The 25,138-nt window shown below is 40.9% G+C and overlaps 1 protein-coding gene across 1 annotated transcript in view; it reads left to right on the plus strand.

Annotated features, from left to right (window-relative positions):
• The window catches only part of SCIN (scinderin), a 51,269-nt gene that overhangs the window by 4,585 nt on the left and 21,546 nt on the right, over window positions 1-25,138 (plus strand). The window contains exons 2-5 of the mRNA XM_032238147.1: window positions 418-572; window positions 1,481-1,642; window positions 4,951-5,100; window positions 18,663-18,755. Coding sequence (XP_032094038.1) covers window positions 418-572; window positions 1,481-1,642; window positions 4,951-5,100; window positions 18,663-18,755 — 560 coding nt within the window. The remainder of the gene's footprint in view (window positions 1-417; window positions 573-1,480; window positions 1,643-4,950; window positions 5,101-18,662; window positions 18,756-25,138) is intronic.

Genomic DNA, 25,138 nt, shown 5'->3' on the forward strand with positions numbered 1-25,138 from the left:
GGACTCTCCAAAAGTTACTTACAACCTGATTTCAGCCTTACAATGACCCAGGCTCCCATGGTTATGTGATTATATTTTGGCTGCTTGGAACCAACTTTTATGGGCATTTGCAGTATTCTGTGATCGTATGGGCACATTTTTTGACTCTTTTTTTGCTGATATCCTACCATTGGAAGACCCACTGGATAAAATGGATTTGCTTAATGACCATCATAAAAAAATGCTGAAAATCTGGGTCTGATAAATGATTCCTCAATTTACAATTGTAATGATTTACGACTGTAATTCCAGCTCAATTTCAGTTGTAAGTCAAAGATTACTTTTAGATAATTGAGAATACATCTGTAACTGAGGAGAAGGCAAAAAAATTGTCATCAACTATTTCTTTAAGTAGAACCATACTATACTTCCTCATAGGTAAAGAATGTACTCAGGACGAAAGCACTGCAGCAGCCATCTTTACTGTTCAGCTGGATGATTATCTTGGAGGGAAACCTGTGCAGCACCGAGAAATCCAAGGCTATGAGTCCACACAATTCGTTGGATACTTCAAAGGAGGCATTAAATATAAGGTATAGCATGACAATAAGAGTCTTTTTCAAGAATTATTTACATTAAAGTATCAGTGTAATATTAAATGTGAAATCAAAGGAGGTCGCAACCCTCCTATCCATTTTAAATAATATGCATAATTACTACCAAGCCTCTTTAGCTAAAGAATTATATTATGAACTCAGTGAGATAATTCAGTTGATGAACTCTTATATTAGTGTACCTTCTTCAGTGTACTAGGAAGTTGTTTCATGAACTATAGTTTCCTGGCTATCAAGGATGATTGTAAATGAAGAAAATAATAGGACTTTTTTTTTCCTATAAGTGTTACTGATATTTTTTTTCAGATTTAAAAATTATAGTAACATAAGAGTAAAAATAGAAAAAAGAAAAAGCAAGAAACAAGAAAAGTCATTAAAATTGCTGTATTGTTCTCTAATTAATTTTTCAGAGAGTTCGGAAACCTAAGCAACTGGACTGCAGAATTTCAGTGATGTCAAATGAATAATAGTGGAATTAATCAAGCCTTAAATGTTTTTAAAATGTTAAGATAATATTTTAAAAGCCCCCCAAACTAGAAAAAAATGGGAAGCTGCTTCTAACATTCCCTCTCTGTTTGCATTGTATAGCCCTGTTTGTTATAGCTTCTTTCTGCCAAAAGTACCAAAAGAGATATCTGTCTTTGATACGAAGTGATTCTCGTTTATCTCTCATTTCTGCTGAAGTCACTTAGATGGAGTTGTTACTGCTGATTACACCTGAATGTGGGAAAACTAAAGCAAATAAGTTTTATGGTTTGCCTGTATGTACTGGAAGCTTCAAGCATATAGTGCATGCATAGTATCCAAGTTTTCTGGAAATGTGTTTTGTTATGATCTCTAATATATGCTTCTAAAGCCTAGGTTCTTTGATGTGCTTGTTGTTCCAGGCAGGTGGCATTGCTTCTGGTTTTAAGCATGTAATTACAAATGACCTAAGTGCTCAGAGACTCCTACATATCAAGGGCCGGAGAGTAGTTAGAGCTACAGAAGTCCCCCTTAGCTGGCAGAATTTCAACAAAGGAGACTGCTTCATCATAGATCTTGGAACGGTAAGTTGTCACAGATCTCATGTTTTCAAAACAAACAGGAGAGAGTCCTGCAAATATCTTGTCTAGCTGTACTCTGATCTGAATGCTTTGCCAAATGTGTTGGTTAATAACTTTAATAATTCCCCCTTACTGAAAATCTGAAAGCACCAGGTTGAGAAAAGGTTTTCTGAAATTTATATGTTTTAAGATTCAATATTAAGCATCAGAGGAGGTTTACTACTATTAATTTATAGTTATAGCTTGTACAGGTTACAAAAAGAAAATTTGCAGGAAATCATGTTACAATGGCATTGAAAAAAGTGACTGATGACCATTTTCACACTTAGTGACCATTGCAGCATCCTCATGATCACATGATCAAAATTTTGATGTTTAGCAACAGATTCGTATTTATGATGGTTTCAGTGTCCTGGGGTCATATAATCACCTTGTGTGACCTTTTGACAAAATATAAAATTTTTAATCAAGCCCCCCCCCCCTCCCCGGTCAATGGTGCCCTCTTTACCAATCTGAAAATCTGGTCACCTTAGATTAGAGCCCACTTTTCTATGCCCCACATTCATACATTACTCTGACAAATTGGAGCACATTTCAATGATGGCTACCAAGAAACTATGGAGTGGAAACCAAACTTTTGAGGAAATGTTAAATGAATGCATACAGTATGTTTAATCAGTGGTAGATTATTGAAAGGAGATAAGCTATGAGTTTTCAGATAAAGAACCACGTGAAGTTATAAGTTCTTCTTCTTCAGGGTTCTTCAAATAGAAGCCAGATGGTCATTTGTCAACAATGATGTAATGCATCCTATTCTCTGCAAGAGGCTGGATGAGGTGATGCCTAAAATCATTCCAGCTTTATGGTTTTATGATTCATGTCATTTAGAAGATTGTGGTCATTTCTCTGGCAGGTAGACAAAGAGAAACATGGAAATATAAAACATGGCTTTTATAGACACAAAGTTTTCCTAGTGGCAAGAATATGGTAATACAGTTTTCATTCATAGAGATTTGGGAAGACAGAAGTTTCTTATTCATTAGAAACAGCCTGTAGTAATAAGTGTGGAAATTAAATGGGCCAAGACCAATTGCCAGGCACTGCTGGTCAGTGTTATGACAAGGAAAGAATTTTGCTATTAGGATCTTGCTTTCTTCCCTTTTCTAGTTGCTGTAGAAAAGAAGAATATCTTTTTTGCCTTCCTTATCCTTTTTATTTTTATACTAACTGGCAAACAACACATACACCAACTTTCAAGGAGCTACATGGACCCTATATTAAAAGTTTTTGATCCAGGCTGTCATGGAAATAATGTCTCAATTTGTTAACAGTGGAAAATCCCAGTCTGAACAGGATGTTTCTCCAGAGTTCTGTGTGGGGAAAAGCAGAAGCTATTAATGGAAACCTTGAAACTAGTTCTTTTCATATAAGTGTAGCAATGATTGTTTTACTTCTGATGTTCTAAAAATATACTTCAGGACCTTGTCTTACCTTCTTTTGCTTTAACTCTCTTTACTTTTACCATAGGAAAATTGAAAGAACCGATATTGTCCTTCTCACTCCTTTTATCATTATGTACTGTTTTCTTTTACAAAAAAGACACTGCTAAAATGAAAAGAAAAATTAAACACTTTGTATTTGTATTTGTAATGTGTTCACTATAAGCAGAGAGTTCTTTCTAAATCTATCTGTTCTATTTAGAAAAATCTACCTAATATTATGCAGTGAACCTCAAGCACATGTGTGTATGTGTGTGTGCATGACACAGACATACACCTGACACAGGTTGCTGCCGAATTACAATTTTTAATCAAGCACAGACAGAAATTGCTACATAAATGGTGATGATATTACCTGTATTTAAATCAATTTAACTTTAGCTAAAATTAAATGTTAATTGAATAGAATTACATGCCAAGCAATCATTCATGTAATATTTATCTAGAACAAATATTGAATATTTTCTAAACAAAATTTTGACGTTAATTTTCTGTTATATGCTTTTATACCATTGAATGTATTTGTAAATTCATAGTACAGTATGATTTTAATTTTTGTTCCTGTTTTGGAATGTATTATGTGCAATAGAAATTGATGGAAATTCAAATGCTCCATTGATATCAAAAACAAAATTAGTTCTGTAACTTTTTCTGAGCAAATGTACCCTAGTGTTCGTAAATAAGAACATGATATTTGCTTAACTGTTAGTACTATTTATTGCTAAATAACACCCAGTATTAACAGATTATCACATTTTCCTTTTGCTCTATTTTTGGAAGTAAGAGGAAACTTTTCTAGGCTGTGTTTGGACCAATGGATCAGCCATAGCCCCAGAGCTGGCAATTTTTGTACTTGGGTGGCTGAATCATGGAGAATGAAAATGCATCTCATTTTCTTTATATGACTTTTATTGGAGGAGTACGAGTTCTGAGTTCGCTTTTAAAATCCTTGTTTTAAGTCTTCTGAGTTCACCACTCAGTCAAGATGGGTATCTCAAAGTAACACTGCTTAAAATGTGTTTGTCAGCAAGAACAGAATCAATTTCTAATATGAGATAGCTTATACTAATTTTCAGTGTTTTTCATCTCATTTTTTTCATTAGCTAGATGTTAATAATTGGCAGAAAGAATCCTTTGAGAATAAATTTTGTTCGGAACTTGTGATTTATGTATCTGGAATGTATATGCATAGAGAAAAACATGTGCAACTCTGCTTCATATTATGAAAATAGAACTTTCCTTGTGGAAATATAGAAGCTCCAGAATATTAAGGTTAACCTACTGGATTGTATCATCTCTATTCTGGAACTACAATTCCAGAATTTATAGCCATAAAATATGGAAAGCAAATCTGGAGGCACTAAGCTTGAAAAGACTGGCCTAGAACTTTTCAGAAGAAAAAAAACTTTCATAAATGTAATCCATATTAATATTAAAGAACAACATATAAATTCCTGTGAAGTACAAAGGGGGTTTCACAGTTTTCTCAACTATGCTTCTATATTCTAAGACAAAACAAAAAGAGAGGAAATATTTAACTTCTGCATTTTGCAAAGAAAGACAAGCACCTGGAATTCTGAAAATAATTTCGACAGTAAAATACATGTTAAGGGTATTTGCTTGGATTGGGGGCTCATGTTCAAGTCCCTGTTGATCCCAGAGCTTACTGGATGGTGGCTGTCTCTCAGTACCTCCTCACTGATTGTACATCAAATGAAGGAAAGTCCTCAAGCATCCTACATTTTTCCTACTTCACATTCATGCTTTCCTAAGTAAATTCTGTTAACTGAAATTGTGTTTGTTTTGTTGTAGCATATTTACCAGTGGTGTGGCTCTACCTGCAATAAATATGAGCGCTTGAAAGCTACTCAGGTTGCTGTGGGCATTAGAGACAATGAACGGAATGGGAGAGCACAGTTGATTGTTGTGGATGAAGGAAGTGAACCCCGTGAACTCCTAAAGGTATCATATTCATTTGCTTTACAAAATGCCTGTTAGTTGGATAATTTATCTAGCCTGTCTCAGGCCATAGTTCCAAATCTCATGAATGATTTTTTATGTGTGAGATGGTATAAGCATCTTGTCAAGGCTAGAAAAGAACTTTGATTAAAACTCTCATCCCCTCATCCTTGATTTATGTCAGAAGTATCAAAAATGCAGCCCCTAGGCAGGATGTGGCCCATGATAGACTCAGAATTGTCTCACAGGGTTGTCCTGGAAATGGTGAGAGACAAGCCTGTGCTGCCCGGGCCTCCCAACCCAGCCATCCCCAACCAGTTGGCCACGATGACCGTCCCACCCAGCCCCATGGGTAAACAAAATCCTGATACAGCCCACAATGGGATAGACATTCCTGGTTTACATAGATCAGTAGTGAGCTGCAGGCTGAAGAAAGTGAAACAAACACCAGAAAGGAATGGGTATTAAAAAGTGACCTGATGTAGTTTGAATGAGTGAATGAATGAGCAAATTGAAATGAAATTATCCTATGAGACACCAAAGAATATATCAGTAATTGGACAACTCAGTATAAAATAGGATCAGGAAAGAAATGTTTTTATTCAAAATTTGCATAGTAAATGTTTGTATATTTATACAATAAACAGATTTTATTTCATTCTCCTTCTTCAAGGAAATGTAGAGACCTGAACAGGCTACATTCTTGAGTTGCCTAGGAGAAGCAATCATATTTAATAAGAAACCATATGGATATGACTTTGGGGCAAGCAGAGACAAGGTTTATTTGTCATAGTGTATAAGAGACAACTTTATATGATGATAGTGTATAATTCTGTTGAAAGAATCAGCTGTGGAAATCTTAGTACAACAATGCTATATTGCTCTTAAGGAACAGTTTGAAACCTGGGAAAGAAACATTCAGAACTGTTACTTGAACCCCCATACTTCAGTATCACACCAACAGTGGCCGAAGAGAAGGCAAAATTTGGATCCATGCATAGTGATAAAAGTATAGCTGTCTCTGTCCAGTTTGTTTCAAAGGAGACAAAAACAACTCAAGTTGTGCGAGCTTTGGTTTTTTGAGAAATAGTTATGAAAATGACAGGGGATTTGGTGTCAGTAAATTCACAAATTGAACAGAAAAACAAAAACTTGCTTGGAGGATGATTTGCTTTGTTTATAGGCAGCTGTACTTTCCATATAATATAATTTGGAATAATATAACGTAATATATGCATACACACACACACACACACACACACACACGCACACACGTTTCCTGTACTTTCAAACTTTTTTAGGCTGTGGAATGTGTTGTTAAAAAAAAAGAAATCCCAGAATTCCTGATCAAGATGCAAAACTTTTATGATGGAAAATTGCCTATGATCAAGCAGACTTTTTTTAAACCTTTACTCTCTCACAGAACTTGTGGCTATTTATTATATTAAAATGGCAGAACTGAGTCCAAGGTAATGTATTCAATTTATTTTTATAAAGTCCTTGAACGAATACAACACATGATGATTATAATCTCTAAAGCACAGATTTCTCTACAGAGAAGCCAACAAGAAAGTTATGAGTTTTTGTTCCTCTTACTCAGGATTCTAATTTGCCTAGATAACTGCATGTTGAAAACTATGGGATAGATGTATCTCATTAAATCTTGGAAATAAACACTTATCTTTTAACTAAATTTACTGCCATTTTCTTCCCCCTTTCCTGCTGGCATTATTTCAAGTATAAAATAACTTCCTTATATCTTTCACAGAATAATAAAAGTTAAACAGTACATTCCCTTTTCAACTTGCAGATAAGATGATAAATGATCCATGCAGGGTGACTTGAGATTTAAGAGGCACATGTCAAACCTGCAGAGAGAGAGAGAGAGAGAAAAAAAAGAGAAAGAGAGAGAGAAGGAATAGTCATGTAAAAAAGCACCAGATGGGATAAAGTAATCTGCATTTTCATTTCTGCTCTTTGAGTAATGAATTTGAAGTTCTCTGATTTGACTATAGCTCTAATCCCATCTTTTAGAAGTATGTAAAATTTAACAAATATCACAAATGTGCCATGCTGCTATGCAAACTTTTTGAGAATAGTGAAATAGTGGCTGAAAGTACTATAGTTACAGTATTACCAATAATTAGCAACTGCAGACTTTATTTTATCCTGAAGACCATTGGACCATTTATCAAAGTAGTTGATCATATGCTTCATGAAGTGTGCAATAGCCGTTAAAGACTGAGGGTGGAGGGTGAGCATTGTTTTATTGTATCAGCTTGTATTAGATTTATTGGGAACCAGTGGTTCCCAACTTTCTGGCTTTGCGGACCAATGGGAGGGGGAGAGAAGATAGTTCATGTGAGCAGTGGGCAAGCACATGTGCCAGTGGAGAGGTTCAAACTTTTTTACTACCTAGAGAAGGAGGGAAGGTCCCTCCCAAGACCTCACTTGTCCTGATGGCACCCCAGAACAGCAGCTGAGCAATAGCTCAGCTATTTGCCGTGGCGGCAGGCTCTTGCCATTGCTGAGAACATTGCTGGCAGCCACTTCTTGCCATCGGCTTCACCAAAAGTAGCATCAGCAGCAACAGGACATGCTTGGCGAAGGGAGAGCCAGAACTGACTACCCAGGATTGTGTTCACCCGCTGACTTGAAAATTTCTGTTTTGTCAGCTGGGAGGCTGGCAAAAAAGCCCCCATTTCCTTATTACTGCCAAATGGTCCATGCCCTTCTCCTACGGATTGATGCTGCAAGAAGAAAAGAAGCCGATTTTGGGTGGGACCTTGCCTCCACCTCCAGAGAACCCATGCTAGGAGAGAGGAAGCGGGTTGGTTTGAACGTGGGCTGTTTGGGGCCGGCACCTCCTTTGCTCATTGGGGCAGGTGGAGAAAGCTAGGAGATGCGCGATAAAGCATCCCTGGCACCAAGGGCAGAGGGGAGCACCTTCACCCTCAGCTATCGCATGCCTCCTTTCTTTCTCTGCCTGCCCAAATGAGTGAAGGAGGCACTGGCCACTAAACTGCCTGTATTCAAACCAGCCCGCATCCTCTCTCCCGGCAAAAGTTCTCTGGAGGGGAGGTCCCTCCTAATACCTTGCTTGTTCTGGAGACATCCTGGCAGCTGAGCAAGGGAAGGAGGTATGCCATAAAGCAGTCCCCTGTCCCCTCACATTTGAGAAATGTTTGCATAGAAATACCCATAAAATTTCTGTATCATTTATACATAAAACTGATTTTATTTATTTTATTTTGATGTAAGCAGAGCTATCCTGTTCTTTTTTTGTTTGTATACATAGAATTCTTTTACTTTTTTCTGCTTTACAAGTAGCAATTAAATCATGTTATTAATTAACCCGCAATTCTTTTTTGCAGTTCCAAATGGAAAGCAGATCTCTTTTACAAATAGCTAAATTTCTAAACTTTAATTTGAAAAATATTTAAAGTAGTTTATCATGGCTTCATTATTCCGAGCATGTCACAATTATTCCATGGATTTACCTATGTTTTCTATTCACGATTTTTACATGGCAGAGTTTTTAAATGTTCCTTCAGTGACTATACATAAAGTAGAATATATTTTTTCATAAAATCCAAGATATTAAAAGTGTTTTTTCTTCTGATACAGCAAAGCAATTTTTTTGAAAGGAAGCTTTTATTTATTTAATTTATTAAACAATTAATTTGACTTTCAATATACTTAATTGGTTAAAATCCATAGAACTATAACTAACAAACTGAGAATATCATTCTTTTAATAATACAGCTGGCCAGTCTGTCCACCTTTATGATTACATAGTGACTGGCACAGTGGGCATTCTGATTTCCCACTGTGAGAATTATTTAGTTAACTTGAGTGCTTTCAACATGAGGACAATTGAAATAATCTATAGCAAACATGCTTTTCTTTATTTCTTTCTCACATCTGTCATGACATTCTGCTCATGCTTTTCTGAAAAAAACAAACTTTAAAAAATTGTTTGACAGGACCAGGATTGGCTCTCATTGCTTAAACTAAAAAGAAAAGCAATTCAAATGCAAACAAATAATTTTTAAATGTCATATAGGAGCCTTAGATTTGGTTGGTGAAAATCTTGTGTATCATTGCCTTTAAAATTATTGATTTAGGGATTAATTACAAATGCTTTGTAGAGATATATGAATAGGATCTCCCATAATTTTTTTCCCCATTACATATGTTATTGTTCTGAGTGTAAATGGATAGTTAACTAGAAAAGGGTTATAACCAGATGAATCAACAAGCAAATAGTGTAATAGGTGTAAGGTAAATCTTTAAAAATCTTCCACTTGGAGTTAAACACAAATGATTGGCTATTCTGATCAGAAATCTCTATTTTAGTAATCATAAACTTAGAACAATTAACCATGGGCCCATGGCTGCATTCACTTCACCATGCCCTATCTAATACAGCTAACCCATTGTGGATGTTTATCCTCAGCCGGCCCTCCATTGGTGCTTTCCCCCCACCATTGGTCACCTGTCATTTTTTTGCCACCCCGTCATTCCAGGTGATTCACAGAAGGACACTTGTCCCCAGCCAATAACCTGTGTGGGACAAATAGCCACATATCTGGGTGCTGGGCTCCACTCCGCAGCTTCTGCTCCCACTGCGTTGTTGTGTCCCACCTGATCCTGCTCTGCATCCAGCTTCCCTTGGATGCTCTACTGTTACAAGGAGGATATGGTGCAGAGTGGATATGGGTGCAGAGCGGGGTGAGGCAGGAACAACAGGTAACAGCAGCTGCTGCCTCCTGAAAGACTGGGAAGGAGAAGGTCCTGTCCCTGACTACTCTCCCATCAAGTGAACTGCCTGGAGAGCCACCAACCTGGCACAGGCAATCTTGAGGGGGTAGGCTCCCAGGCCAGCCAGCTTCAAGCTTTGAAACCCTAGCTTTGCTTATCGACCTAGAGCCCAATTTGTTGAACTGATGGGATTTGAGGTCCCTGCGCCAATGCTTGGACAGGTGCTTCCCAGGGCAGGATGACCACTCACCAGAGCAATTTGTAAATGTAGTTTATGCAACTCCTTCTGGGTCACTTGCAGCACTGTTGAGTGTTCCCTTCCTTGAGATTTAGATGGAGAGAATAGGATACGGGAGCAAATTGGGGGGGGGGTCTCTGCCAGGGTCTTAAAGCTTGATGTTCACTGGCCCAGGAGCCAACCACAATGTCAGCCACCCTGTCTCGTCCAGGTTGCCTGCACCAGATTGAGGTAGCCCAAATGGGTCTGAGGGCTGGGCCTTCCGTTTTCCAGCTTTTCAGAAGGTGGCAGCGGCTGTCGCCCATTGCATCCTGCCTGGCCTCACTCTGCACTCAGCTCTTCTTCAGAATGCCAGTGTGTCCCAAATATTAAGCTAAATATTAAGTTGAAAGACTTCTCAGAGGACAACCCCAATGATTTCTCACATAAAAATTTCCAAATAAATGGACATTTATCAAGCATTTCAAGGGAAACTCTTGCAATAATGGTTACACACATCATTTCTTTCTTTATGCAAGCTGAAGCATTCTTGTATAAAGTGATTAAACAGCTTTCTTAAGAAATTACATTTTTTCAACTCTTTACACTTAAATTATAGTATATTCAATCAACTTATATATTCTGTATTATTGTGTCCTTAGCATGTTAACTACGCATATGATCAGAGGTGCTTGGATAGTTATAAATGACGTTCAGGACTCTACCTTGCAGTTATCAATATAGTCATGTCTTCTTTTACATAGAAAGTTTTTATTAAACTGTTACAATTTATTGGAATAAAGTGAAATAGTAAAAGTTGTTAGTTCCACCAAATATGGAAAATTAAATTTGGGGTTGAAAATTGGCACTTGCTAACTAAAAACAGTTTATTTTTCGCAGGAACTAACCATATTCCTCCAATTTCAATTTCTTTTAAATCCAAACAGAAAGTTAACATTATTATGCTTTTAATGATAGATGATTAGGCTGCTGTAGAATAAATCCATATTTCTGAATTCTTTGTGTAGTTGAACAGTGCAAGTATGACTAGATTCAGGAAGTAGTTAAAACTTATCTCAAGGAGTACTTCATGATTTAGCACTTCTATGAAACTCCTGGAAAATATTGATTACTTTGGAATGAATTGTACCTGATATGTTGAAAATTCTTTCACTGCCATTCCAGGTCAAATTGGAGATTCTCTGAAAATCTTGAACAGGTCTTAGGAGGCTTTAAAAGATTGGGGGGATGGATTAGATTAAATTACCTCAAAACAGAGTTGATATTTGTTAGTAAATATCTGAGTTGCACTAGGAACTCAATCCTGGATATTTTAAATCAGGGGTGGGTTTCAAAAATTGTTCGAACCACCTCTGTGGGCGTGGCCTCCTTTGTGGGAGTGGCTTGCCGCCCATGTGACCGGATGGGAGTGGCTTGCCACCCATGTGACCGGATGGGAGTGGCCTGCCACCCATGTGACCTGGTGGGAGTGGCCAAGATGATGTTATTACTAGATATTACTAATTACTAGATATTATTAATATTACTAGATCATTATTAATGCATAGATAACTGTGGGACATTACACACCCACCCACACCCACAAACTATGACAGTGCTAGGAAAACACCAAAAAAATAAAAATCCCCCCCCCCCCCCAAAAAAGAAAGACTGCCAATGAAACCAGTTTTTTTTTCCTAAGCCTAAGAACAGGAAAGACAAAGTCACTGGAATAAAAACCATCAAGGCAATGTGGAAAATTATAAAGGACAGGCACTCACAGAACCATCAACCAACTCAGAATTACCTAAACAAGTAAGGTGACCAGATTTTCAGATTGGTAAAGAGGGACACCATTACTGCCAGCCTGCGACCTTGCTAGGGACGTCTGGTCACCTTAATTATATACATCCTCTCTCTCTCTCTATCCATCCATCCGTCTGTCTATCTGACTGCCTATCTAGTTATGGTATCCCTCTCCCTCTTTCCCCTCTCTCTTTCTCCATCCATCTATCTGCTTGCCTACCTATCTCTCTCTCTCTATCCATCCATCTATCTGCCTGCCTATCTGTCTATCTAGTTATGGTCTCTCTCTCTCTCTCCCCCTCTCCCTCCCTCATTATCATCTATCTCAGTGTTTCTCCACCTTTTTATAAAAATATTTTTTTTTATTTTTTTTGTTACATAGACGACACATACCCACAACAATAAAAAAACAAAACAAAAAGAAAAAAACCCATCATCACATATAGCATGTCGTTTGGTTACAAGTGTTTTAACATTTATCATTCTTATACATTTATTATTTCATTTAATAGGTTATAATATACAGTTTGGGTTGCTTTGTTTACCATCCCTTCCTCCTGTTATAACACCACCTTATTTTCCCTTTCTTTTCTCCCTTCCTCCCTTCTCTACTTTCTTCCTTCCTGCTCTCCTTTCCCTTCCTTCTTCCTGTACCTTTCTCCTGCTCTTTCTCATCCCCTTCCTACCCTCTCTCCTCCTCTTTCTCTCCTTTCCATCCTCCTCTCCTTACCTCTTTCTTTTCACCCTCCCTCCCTTCTCTACTTTCCTCCTTCTTCCTCTCCTTCCGCTTCCTTCTTCCCTTCCCTTTCTCTTACTCCTGCTCTTCCTCTTCCCCTTTCTACCCTCTCTCCCCCTCTTTCTCTCCTTTCCATCCTCCTCTCCTTACCTCTTTCTTCTTTCCCCCATCTTCCTTTCATTCTCTCCTCCTTTCTCCCTTTCTCCCAACTCCCTTTCTGGGAGTTGAAGTCCACACACTTTCAAGTCTCCAAGGTGGAGAAAGATTGATCTATCTAATTAATATAATTATTTCTCCCTCTCTTTTTCACTCTCTTTCCAGCGCACACACGCAAATGCATAGGGCAGCCCACCTCACACACAGGTAACTCCGGGCGGCTTACGGGAAGAGGACAGCCGACCACTCACCCACGCAGGGGGGGGGCAGGATTTCGCCAAGAAAAGTTAACTTTCCTGCGAAAGGGGCCGGCAGCCTCTCAGCTCTTCCCGGCCGGGAAGACCTCCCCCCACTTCCACTCCTGCGACCCTCCTCCCGCCTCCTCGGAGCTTCAAGCAAGCTAACTGGGAAGGCTGGGGAAGAAGAAGAAACAGAGGCGCGAGGTCAGCGGTCCTTGGGGGCGTGGCGGAAGCCCTGCAAAAGCGCCCCTTTCCCAGCTCGGCTGCCGTTGTTGCTGCTCATGGCAGAAGGGGAGGAGGAGGAGGAGGAAGAGAAAGCGACGGGGCGGTCCCTGCAGCCGCCGACGCGGGAAAGCTGCGCTTTGACAGGGCTTCCACAGCCCTGCTAAAGCGCCCCTTTCCCAGTTCGGCTGCCGTTGTTGCTGCTCATGGCAGAAGGGGAGGAGGAGGAGGAGGAAGAGAAAGCGACGGGGCGGTCCCTGCAGCCGCCGACGCGGGAAAGCTGCGCTTTGACAGGGCTTCCACAGCCCTGCTAAAGCGCCCCTTTCCCAGCTCGGCTGCCGTTGTTGCTGCTCATGGCAGAAGGGGAGGAGGAGGAGGAGGAAGAGAAAGCGACGGGGCGGTCCCTGCAGCCGCCGACGCGGGAAAGCTGCGCTTTGACAGGGCTTCCACAGCCCTGCTAAAGCGCCCCTTTCCCAGCTCGGCTGCCGTTGTTGCTGCTCATGGCAGAAGGGGAGGAGGAGGAGGAGGAAGAGAAAGCGATGGGGCGGTCCCTGCAGCCGCCGACGCGGGAAAGCTGCGCTTTGACAGGGCTTCCACAGCCCTGCTAAAGCGCCCCTTTCCCAGCTCGGCTGCCGTTGTTGCTGCTCATGGCAGAAGGGGAGGAGGAGGAGGAGGAAGAGAAAGCGACGGGGCGGTCCCTGCAGCCGCCGACGCGGGAAAGCTGCGCTTTGACAGGGCTTCCACAGCCCTGCTAAAGCGCCCCTTTCCCAGCTCGGCTGCCATTGTTGCTGCTCATGGCAGAAGGGGAGGAGGAGGAGGAGGAAGAGAAAGCGACGGGGTGGTCCCTGCAGCCGCCGAGGCAGGAAAGGTGCGCTTTGACAGGGCTTCCACAGCCCTGCTAAAGCGCCCCTTTCCCAGCTCGGCTGCCGTTGTTGCTGCTCATGGCAGAAGGGGAGGAGGAGGAGGAGGAAGAGAAAGTGACGGGGCGGTCCCTGCAGCCGCCGAGGCAGGAAAGGTGCGCTTTGACAGGGCTTCCTCTCCGGAGAGGTGTTTTTTAAAAAGAAAAACCCTGCAGGCACCCAGCGACAGGGGCTAGGAACCCGGAAGTTAATTACTTCCGGGTTCACTGACGAACCGGATCGCAAGAACCGGTGCGAACCGGGAGGAACCCACCCCTGTTTTAAATGGAGCATGACATTCATTTACTTCTGAAAGATTTGGTTCATGAATTTCTAAATTAATGATTCTTGCCGGAACAACAGATTAAGCCATGCTTGGAGTGGCTTTAGCCCAAGTTTACCTGGGACAATAATTGCAATCCTTCTTTACAATAAAGAAGCCAGTTGACATATTTTGGAAGCTGCTACTTGTTAAAAGGGCAGTTGGGAATTTTTTTAAAAAAATTCTTGAATTATCAGCCTTTAAGCAGTTTTAAAACATTTAAAACTTTTAAACTCTTTAAACGTTAAAACAAAAAGCCAAATGCATTAAAACAAAGTTAAAAACTGCTTAGAAATCTGAGAAGGAAATGAGAAGGAAATCAAATTTCCTTCTCACGAGCCTAATTACAGGAGCACAAAAACCCCTGAACATTTTTTTGGAAGCCAGTTTGAAAGCGCAGTCAAATAGACCTTGGATCAATTGTACCCCAAGTTGTCCATTCCTGTTGTTTTCTCCAGCCTTAAAAGCCAAGATATACTCCACAGTATTCCAGATGTACAATATTGACTTGGTAGATGTCTCTGAAGTTACTTGCCTGCTCTTTCTCCTACTTCTCACTTAATGCTGTTAGAGAGAAAACTGGCAAGTAGCGGCTGAGTAAACATTTCCTCTTTTTGCCCTTTTCACTCAGTGCTGCTGCCAATGCCATCAGAACTTCCTCTCCAGGCCATTGTCTGCTCTGGTTTTTCCTCAGCCACATCTCACTTTTCTGCCCACTTCCTATAAGGAAGTGCCATGTGTTAGTCTGAGACAAACATTGCCTAGGCCTATTTGGGCCTATGGAGATTCTCAGTCATCCAGGTCATGATTGTCCCAAAGGTGCTACAAAGTCCAGTTGCCTTTTGAAAAAAAGTCCCATGAAGGACATATGAGAAAGATCCCTTATCATGAACTTAACATAAAGATTGATATGTAGAAGCAAAGATGATCATCCAAGCAACCCAAATAATTCAGGGATTTCATAAATATCAACAGGAGTTTAAAATAAGACTAAAAACACACTGGTCATCAGTATACTGTAATTGATGAAAAAATGATATATGGGGGTGGAATTGGAGGGATTGTTTGATTTGGCAGTTGATCATTTTCCCAACTACACTGAAAATAATTACTGTTAGGTCTGCTCTTAATCTCTCCAGCAAAGTAAGAAAGGGCCATATACCAAGAATAAGATAATGCCACTGTACTTGCCAGCTGGCAAATACAATTTTATTTATATTATTGCATAATATCTTGCTAGGATAGAAAAATATAGAGATAGCTTGTTGTTTTAGATATGTTTAAAGTGCTTTTGTTATCGTTATACTATATTGCTTTGCTGTTTCTCCCTTATCAAATATTTGTATTGTCAACATGGAACTCTACATCATAAATATATATATCCTGACCTGGGTAATACTGCATTGCAGTTATCTTATTTAAATGTACTCTGGTTAGACATTAACTTCATTAAGCCAAATGAAGTTAGTTTTTCTTTACTAAATATGAAGAGAATTCAGTGTATTTATACTGGGCAGTGAATTTCCAACACTCCCACATTTGGTGCCTAGGTAGCTCAATTTTTAAGAATTTGCTTTTGTGATTTTCTCATTTTAATTGTACAGATATAGTTATATCTTGAAATTATATTTCTTTCTGCCATTAAAATGAAGTAGACTTGAAAACAAGTCACATACAGTGTCTGGTGTCCAAGAACCTTTTTTTACATCCAGAATATCAAATTATATAAAGTTGGCGATTGTTAAAGTGTGCATCTGTTTTTGAGATTTGCACAGGATTTGGCCCTTAGATAAATATTTATAAATAGATTCATTTTAGTACTGAGCTATATTCATCTTTATTATATGTCTTGGTATCAATGCATTCTGTCATTCCTTAACAGGTGTATAAAATGGGTTTGGAAATTAAGCAGGCTTAATTAGTACTTGTATGGGAGACTTCTAGGAAATATTAGAGCTTCTGAGCTAGTTTGAAAAGTTAAAAAAACCTTTCGGAATATGAAGAAGGCAATGACAACCTACTTCTTCCAGGAAAACCATGTGGACATGTTCATGGAGTCACCAGAACTCAAGCTAAACTTAAAGAAGATTTTATCTTTCTTGTAATCGGTCCAAAATATTCCTAGTTTTGGGGAGGCAAGGTAGCGACAGAATGGTTTATATAAAATGACTTATGTAATCTCTCTTAGTAGCATTTTTTTCTAAACCTTTCAAGAAATTCTATGAGTTCATTCTGTTCATTGATGTACACATACCATAATTTCCATAAATTTTCTTTAAGTATTTAGTTTGTTTTTTGATATTGTATTTTAAATTTTGACAATGTGACCAGACCAATTGTATTTTAAATTTTGACAATGTGACCAAACTAATGGGTAGATTGGTTTTTCCACTTGTTTGAATTTTGATAGAAAACATAACTATGAAATACATATTTTAGATTTTCTTGAAAGAGGTATATGTTTAGAAAAATACACTTTATGAAAGAATAAATTCAAGAGAACATTATGAAATATTTCTGTGTGAACTTCCATGGAAATTGGAACTCAATGGAGTTACAAAGAAACACGTGAAATTGGCATGGGCCACAAGAGGAAGAACTATTTTTCTCTTGGCATTAATCCTATCTTGTGGTCAACTGACTTATTAACCAATGGGTTTGGAGCCACTGCTAAGTTCTTGCCTTTCTGCTATTGTTTGGGCACTTGTGTTTTCCCAGTGTTTGCATGTGGTAGCTGAGGATTGTATTGCTCAGTCTTGCAAAAATATGAAGCTGCTTTAATAGCATGAAAATCGGCTTGTCTGTGTATCCATATGCTGCAAAGCACAGCACCTTTCTGGAATCAAATTGGAAAGATAGTGTGGCACTAGCAAATTCTTCAAGGCTTAGTTTATAGTCATTATTGGGACAAAAGTAAAAAAAGGATCAGAAAATCTGAAGAAATCACATAACATATCAAAAACTAGCTGAAAACAATAGGCATAAACTAAAAACAATACCAGAAGCTAGCAGAATACCAAGAAATGCCATATGCCTCTGATGGTGAACCTATGGCACGCATGCCACAGGTGACATGTGAAGCCATTTCTGAGGGCACATAATGCATTGCCATGTTAGCTCCGATGCGCACGCACACGTTGGCCATCTGATTTTGGCCATGATTTTTGGCCTTTTTTTTGCCCTCTGGAGGCTTCAGGAAAGTCTCCTGAAAGCGAAAAACCTCCCAACATGCAAACCGAAAGTCCGGGAATGGATTTCTGGTTGGCATATTGGACTGTTTTTCACCCTCTGGAGGCTCTCTGAAGCCATTTTCGCCCTCCCCAGGCTCCTAGAAAGGTTCTGGAACCTGGGGAAGGTGAAAAACGGGTCCACCATGCCATCACGTGCCAAAAGCAGAGAGAGGACGGGATCACACATGCATGCATGGGGGGGGGGGTGTCACATGCAGGTATGGGACAGGGCACATAGAATTATGGGTATGGACATGCATGCACACAACACCCCCTGCACTCCTCCGGCTTTTGGCATGCAATGGCAGAAAAGTTCACCATCATTGTCATATGCTGTTAAAGATAGGAGGTATCCAATGAAATGATCACATTTTTAAATAACTTTTACTATGATTATAAAGCAACTGTTTATAGTTCTGCTATGATTATAAGCAGAGAATAGATTTGGGTCAGGATCACGTTGCTGAGGGCTGGTTTGCACATGTGTGTGCTTTATGTGCACATACGCAGTGCAATTAAAATTGTTCTGCGCATGTGCAGAACTCAAAAACAAGATGGCCTGGAGAACTGATTTTGGGCATGGCAGGCCTGGGTCGCTGCCGGTTCCCGTGATTCAGGCTGCCAAACCACTACCGGTTTGGCTGAACCGGTCTGAACTGGTAGGAACCCACCACTGGCTGAGAGAAAGTGAAATATTTCCGTTGGATAAATATGTGAATGAACAAGTTTAATACTCACTACCTTCCTAGTGTGTGTCTGTTTCAGATCAACCCCTTATGATCCATCTTTCCAAAGGCATGAGGCATCTGATTGAAGTTGTAAAATTTAGTTGGGCTTATGTTGGTGCCACTTTGAAACAACCAAAATCACCCCTAAAAATGGTCAAGAATGTTTATTCTTAAGTAAAAATAGTTATTTTATTTATATTACTTTGCCATTCTATCTCTCTTTCAACCCAACTTCTTTATGTTCAGGTTTTAGGACCCAAGCAAAAACTTCAAGAAGGCAATGACAATGATGATGAGGCAGCTGATATTACTAACAGGAGAAATGCTAAACTCTACATGGTAAGAATCCTCTTTGTTATGCAGTTCTTTTTATATGAAGCAATGAAAGCATGGTCTTTTAATGGTTTGATACAGCTACTGTGATATACTTACTTTTATACGCCTCCTGGCAGTCTAAATTAGTTATTCAAATGCTTTGAGCCATTTAAATCTCAGACAGATTTACCACATTAAAGATATGCTATGTATATCTTTATGATACGATGTATATCACGATATATATCACGATGTATATCACGATGATATACGATGTATATCACCAGGCACTGTACTGGTGTGGCAAGTACAGAAATTGGTAATACATGCTTCAAGGTAATCCTTGCTTAACAACTGGTTGCTTAATGACAATTCAATGTTATGACAGACTCTCCAAAAGATAATTATGATCCATCTCAGACATTACAACTAGAGTTTAGAGTTTTATTTAGCTTGTATGCCGCCCTATTCCCGGAAGACTCAGGGTGGCTAACAATAAGAAGGGAAGGGGGGTACAAAAATAAAAACAACAATTAAAAATTCAGCAACAGTCATAACATAGGATGGGGCTGGATAATTCAGCAGCCCCAGGCCTGCCGGAACAGCCAGGTCTTAGTTGCTTTGCGGAAGGCCGAAAGGGTAGTAAGGGTCCGGATCTCAACGGGGAGATCGTTCCATAGGGCTGGAGCAGCTACAGAGAAGGCCCTCCCCCGGGAGGTCGCCAGCCGACATTGGCCGGCAGATGGAATCCGGAGGAGGCCTAGTCTGTGGGATCTAATAGGTCTTTGGGAGGTGACTGGCTGGAGGTGGTCTCTCAGGTAACCAGGTCCGATACCATGTAGGGCTTTAAAAATAATGACTAGCACCTTGAAGTGTGTCCGGAGACCAAGGGGAAGCCAGTGCAGCTCGCGGAGGATAGGGGTAAAGTGAGTGTACCTAGGTGCACCCACAATCACTCGCATGGCTGCATTCTGGACTAGCTGAAGTCTTCGAACACTCTTCAAGGGCAGCCCCATGTAGAGCGCGTTACAGTAATCCAGTCTTGAGGTGACAAGGGTGTGAGGGACTATCTGAAGGGCCTCCCGGTCCAGATAGGGTCGCAATTGGTGCACCAGGCGAACCTGGGCAAAGGCCCCCCTGGTCACAGCTGACAGATGATATTTTAGAGTCAGCTGCAGATCCAGGAGGACTCCCAAATTGCGAGCCCTCTCTGAGGGGTGTATAATTTCACCCCCCAGGCTGAGAGATGGAATAGCTGGATCATCCTTGGGAGGGAGGATCAATAGCCTCTCGGTCTTGTCGGGATTGAGCGCAAGCTTGTTCGTTCCCATCCAGACCCTGAAAGCCTCCAGGCACTGGCACATCACTTCTGCCACTTCACTGAGTTGGCATGGGGTGGACAGATACAATTGTGTATCGTCCGCATATTGATGATATTTAATCCCGTGCCGGCGTAATCTCACCCAGCGGCTTCATGTAGATGTTAAATAGGAGGGGGGACAGGACCGAACCCTGTGGCACCCCATAATTGAGGGGCCTAGGGGTCGATCTCTGCCCTCCGACCAACACTGACTGCGACCTGTCCGAGAGGTAGGAGGAGAACCACCGAAGAACGGTGCCTCTCACTCCCACCTTCCGCAACCGTTGCAGAAGGATACCATGGTTGATGGTATCGAAGGCCGCTGACAGGTCAAGAAGCACTAGGATAGAGGAATGACCCCTATCCCTGGCTCGCCAGAGATCATTGATCAGCGCGACCAAAGCAGTTTCCATGCTGTAACCAGGCCTGAAAACAGACTGAAAGGAATCCAGATAATCGGTTTCATCCAAGGACCGTTGGAGTTGAGAGGCCACCACTTTCTCAACAACCTTCCCAACAAAGGGCAGGTTGGAGACTCGATGATAGTTGCTCAAAATTACTAAGCCCAGAGATGGTTTCTTCAGGAGGGGTCTCACCACCGCATCCTTTAGGAGGTGCAGGAAGGACCCCTCCCGGAGAAAGGTGTTAACTATCATCTGGGTCAGCCAGAAGGGACACGGGTCCAGTATACAAGTGGAGGCACTCACCACTCCCATGGCCTTGTCCACTTCCTCAGGAGCGACAAGTTGAAACTAGTTCCATAAAATTCGCTCAAGACCTTCCCCTGGTACCTCGGCTGGTATTGTGCAATTGGAGTCCAGATCTGTCCGAATCCGAGCGATTTTATCTGTTAGAAACTGAACAAATTCCTCAGCTCTACTCTGTAAAGGGTCGTCCGCATCCCTCCCTTTCAAGAGGGAGTGGGCTATTCTAAACAAGGCGGCTGGGCACGATTCTGTGGATGCAATAAGAGCGGCAAAATGCGCACATTTCGCCACCCGTATTGCCACGAGATAGGTCCTGATAAAGGCTCTCATCAGTGCTCAGTCTGACTTGGAGTTATTGGCCCTCCAGCGGTGCTCTAGGTGTCTCTTTTGCTGCTTCATCTCCCGGAGTTCCTTGGTGAACCAAGGAGCTCTCCTGGATCCACTACCTCGGAGAGGCCGTAAAGGCACAATCCAGTTTAGGGCCTCCGCCGCCGCTGTATTCCAAGCAGCGACTAAGGACTCCACTGGATTGTGGACAAGAATGTCAGGTATTTCTCCAAGTGCCGTCTGAAATCCCATACTAGCAGGCGCCTGGGGCAGAACCACCTAATCGGTTCCTCCTCCCTACAGTGGGGGATTGGTCTCCGAAAGTCAAGCCTCAGTAGGGTCAGACCATGACAAGGGCAAGATCTTAATGCCCCTCAAATCTAGATCACGTCTCCACTGCTCCGACAGGAATACGAGGTCAAGTGTGTGCCCCGCTGAGTGAGTCGGACCCTGGATTACTTGGGTCAAGTCCATGGCTGTCATGGAAGCCATGAACTTCTGCGCCCCATCAGAGTGTCCACCAAGTGAAGGCAGGTTGAAATCCCCCAGCACCATAAGCCTGGGGAACTCTACCACCAGCTTGGCTACTGACTCGAGGAGTGAGGGGAGGGCTGTTGCAATGCTGTTGGGAGGAAGGTACATTAGCAACAAGCCCACTTGACCCTCAAGGTCCAACTTCACCAACAAGGACTCACACCCAACAAGCTCCAGAGCAGGGATCCTACGAGAAACTAATGACCCTCGGATGATGATAGCCACTCCCCCACCCCTTCACTGGGGTCGCGGCTGATGAAGCACCTGAAACCCTTCTGGGCACATTTAGTGAGGGGGACTCCTCCCTCCGGGCCCAGCCAGGTTTCAGTAATACATGCCAGGTCTGTCCCCTCATCTAATATTAGGTCCCAGACGAGGGGAGCTTTGTGAACCACAGACCTGGCATTTAGCAACAACAGCCCGAGACCAGGGCCCTGACAACTCTCGCCATCTGGTCCTGGAGTGGAACTAGTAGGGCCGGAAGGAGGGATCGCTGTGACGTAGCGAACCCTCCTTCCCCGATAATGGCTAGCCCTAAAGTCCCCGCCATACCTGCCCCTCCCCATCATGACCATAATGCTCCTGCCCACCCCCGCACCCGTAGATCCCATTTCCCCTCCCGCAGCCTCCAGTCTCCCCGGCAGGCCATTTATGTCTATCATTCTAGGACTGGAGGTAGACCAGGGCCCCCTACCACTTCTGCAATAGCACTCAGTGGAGGAGGCACCTCGCTGTATTCCCAGTCCACTCAAACATATACAGCCACTCACCCATACAGTCCCGACGTGAATCAATTAAAAAACAGTTACAATGATAATAGGAATTTAAAAAGTCACATCAACAATCACACCATACACACCTCATTCATAAAATTGTGGAGAGATTAGATTTGCACAGTTCTTAGATGGAACTACCACACACAAACTCCATAATCATGTGATAGCATTTCAGGTGCTGAGTAACTAAGTTGCATACATGACTGACTGCTGCGTCCTAGTCAAGTGATCCCAATTTTTGACCTTTTTTTGACTTGCTTTATGACTATAATAAAAATGGTTGTAAAAATTGAGTCAGGTCACATGGTAATCTGTCAAATGACTGCATGACTTATTAATGGGCTCAGTTGTAGCTATTAAATAAGGATTACTCATTTAATATAATCATGAGGATTAATATAATCACATATTGTAATTTACATATTTAAATTTGTATCAGGATTCAAAATCTAATGCTGGTATTTGGATTATGACATTGTAAGAGACCATGTTGTGTTCATGGCTGTTGCCCTCAACCTGACACTTTGAACCCATGTTCTAATAGCTTTCCCCTTAAGAGTACTATATTTATTTTCTGTATTATCTGACACCCTATTAAAGCAAACATTTTATGGAGGGTGTATATTTACATTTAAGTAAATGCAAATGTGGCTCCCCTTGAGATCATTCAACTGAAACCTTGGAAACAAGGAGAAAAGTGAATGGACTATTATGTATGTTGATTTTTTACCCAGTTTCAAGATTTTCACTATCAACTGAATAACAACAAAGGACTTTTGACATTTTAGAGTTCTCCATTCCAGGAAAAACGTCATGCTAATATTTGCCTGTAATTATATGCCTAAGTAATTATAAATGTATGCAGAAGAAATTATAAATAGTTATTGTGTGAGAGAAGAGAAATTGACAGTCCAGTGCTTCCCTTAAGAAAAGATGATCAAGAAAAAAGTATCAGCTATTGTTAATCTCAGTGATTAACAATAAGAACCACTTCACAAACAATACCTTAAATTGAAATTATAAGCTACTAATCCTGTTTTTCTGGCCTGTGACTTAAACAATAGAATTTCTTGTTGTAGAAAATAACGGGACACAAGCAGCACTTTAGAGAAGGAAAAGTTTATTTGCGCAGGTTCAAAGCAAAGGGTAATTGACCTGAACCCCAAGTGAGATTTAGGGACTTCCTTATATAGTGGTGATGATGCGTCCTCCCCATCTTGCCATCAACCGTCTGTTAGTTTTGGAAACCTCTCAGGAGTTGTCCTTGGGTTACAGAGATATAGAGTCTATAGAATGTCATAATACATGGGTCAGCCAACGGACAGCACATCTGGTCTTTTGTGGAACTAACAATATATGTCTAATACACAAATTAACCAATACGCAGGCGGATGGGCTAAAATAGATTCCTTGCCTCAGCATATTTTGGATGCAGACATCAGCCACCTGCTGATACTATAACTCATGTCTAACCACTCTATATCCTAAGAGCAAGCTAAGCAGTGTGTATTTTGAGAAGTCCAAGCTTAATATCATGGAGCCTTAGTTTGGTTCAGGCTTGAGGCCTACCTTTTGGTTCGGCCTGCCACCTTACTGATTTACATTGCTCATACAATTTCAGAGTGACAGTTTCTCTAAAGAACTTCAGTGACTTGATTTTAATGCTATAAAATAGTTATCTTGATTTTTGAATTCTAATGCATTTAAATGAGAAAAGAAATTACCTAAATTATAAAGTATAATAGTTCAGCTCCCTCTTCTGGAAACAATGGGAGATGAAGCATGAGAGCACACCTGGTTCTTTGGGAAATAGAATGGAATGAAACACTGATTCACCACCTTTTTATGCCTAAGGTAAAGGAAAGCTGGCACATATTTATAGAAAGATGTTTGTCACTGTAAAAGCACCACCTTGAGTAACTGGAAAGGATTTACATATATTTAATATAGTGCTATATTTGATCCTGTTCAGCTGGTTAGTCTTTCCAAAGCATGTGATATATTTGCTACTAAATAGACTGTATTCAGATAAAGGATCTTTACAGAGTAACAGAAAAGCTTCTAATTTGCGGTCCCTGCTGGTTTTAATGCTTCCTGTTTTTAGCATGACTAGGAAATTAAAGTGTATGTAGGAAAGGCTTTAATTTTTGGCTTCTTGCATTTTCATTTTTTTATAGCACCAATTTGTTATGTCTAATGAGATGAAGGCAGCAATTGTTTTCCTTTCCTTCTGCTCCAGGAAAAGAAATTGGGGTTATTAGGAGATAATTCAATAAAGAATGCTATTTGTAAACCTTCAGCCTCTTTTCTTTGCAGAGCTCCCTCTGTAATAATTCATTTTTAAAGTTTCAATTTACATTATTTAAGATTACTTAATTTAAATAATTACAATTTACTTAATTTTTATAGTTTTAATCTAAGGCAGTGTTTCTCAACCTTGACAACTTGAAGTCCACAGGACTTCAAGTTGCCAAGGTTGAGAAACACTGATCTAAGGTCATTACCTTAGGGGCCACAGTGGCACAATGGTTAGAGTGCAGTACTGTAGGCTATTTCTGCTGACTGCTATTTGCCAGTAGTTTGGCAGTTCAAGTCCCACCAGCTCAAGGTTGATTCAGTCTACCACTCTTTCGAGGTTGGTAAAATGACCCAGATTTTGGGGGGCAATGTGCTGATTCTGTAAACTGCTTAGAGAGGCTGGAA

Source organism: Thamnophis elegans, chromosome Z (assembly GCF_009769535.1).
Source record: "Thamnophis elegans isolate rThaEle1 chromosome Z, rThaEle1.pri, whole genome shotgun sequence".
Taxonomy (NCBI): domain Eukaryota; kingdom Metazoa; phylum Chordata; class Lepidosauria; order Squamata; family Colubridae; genus Thamnophis; species Thamnophis elegans.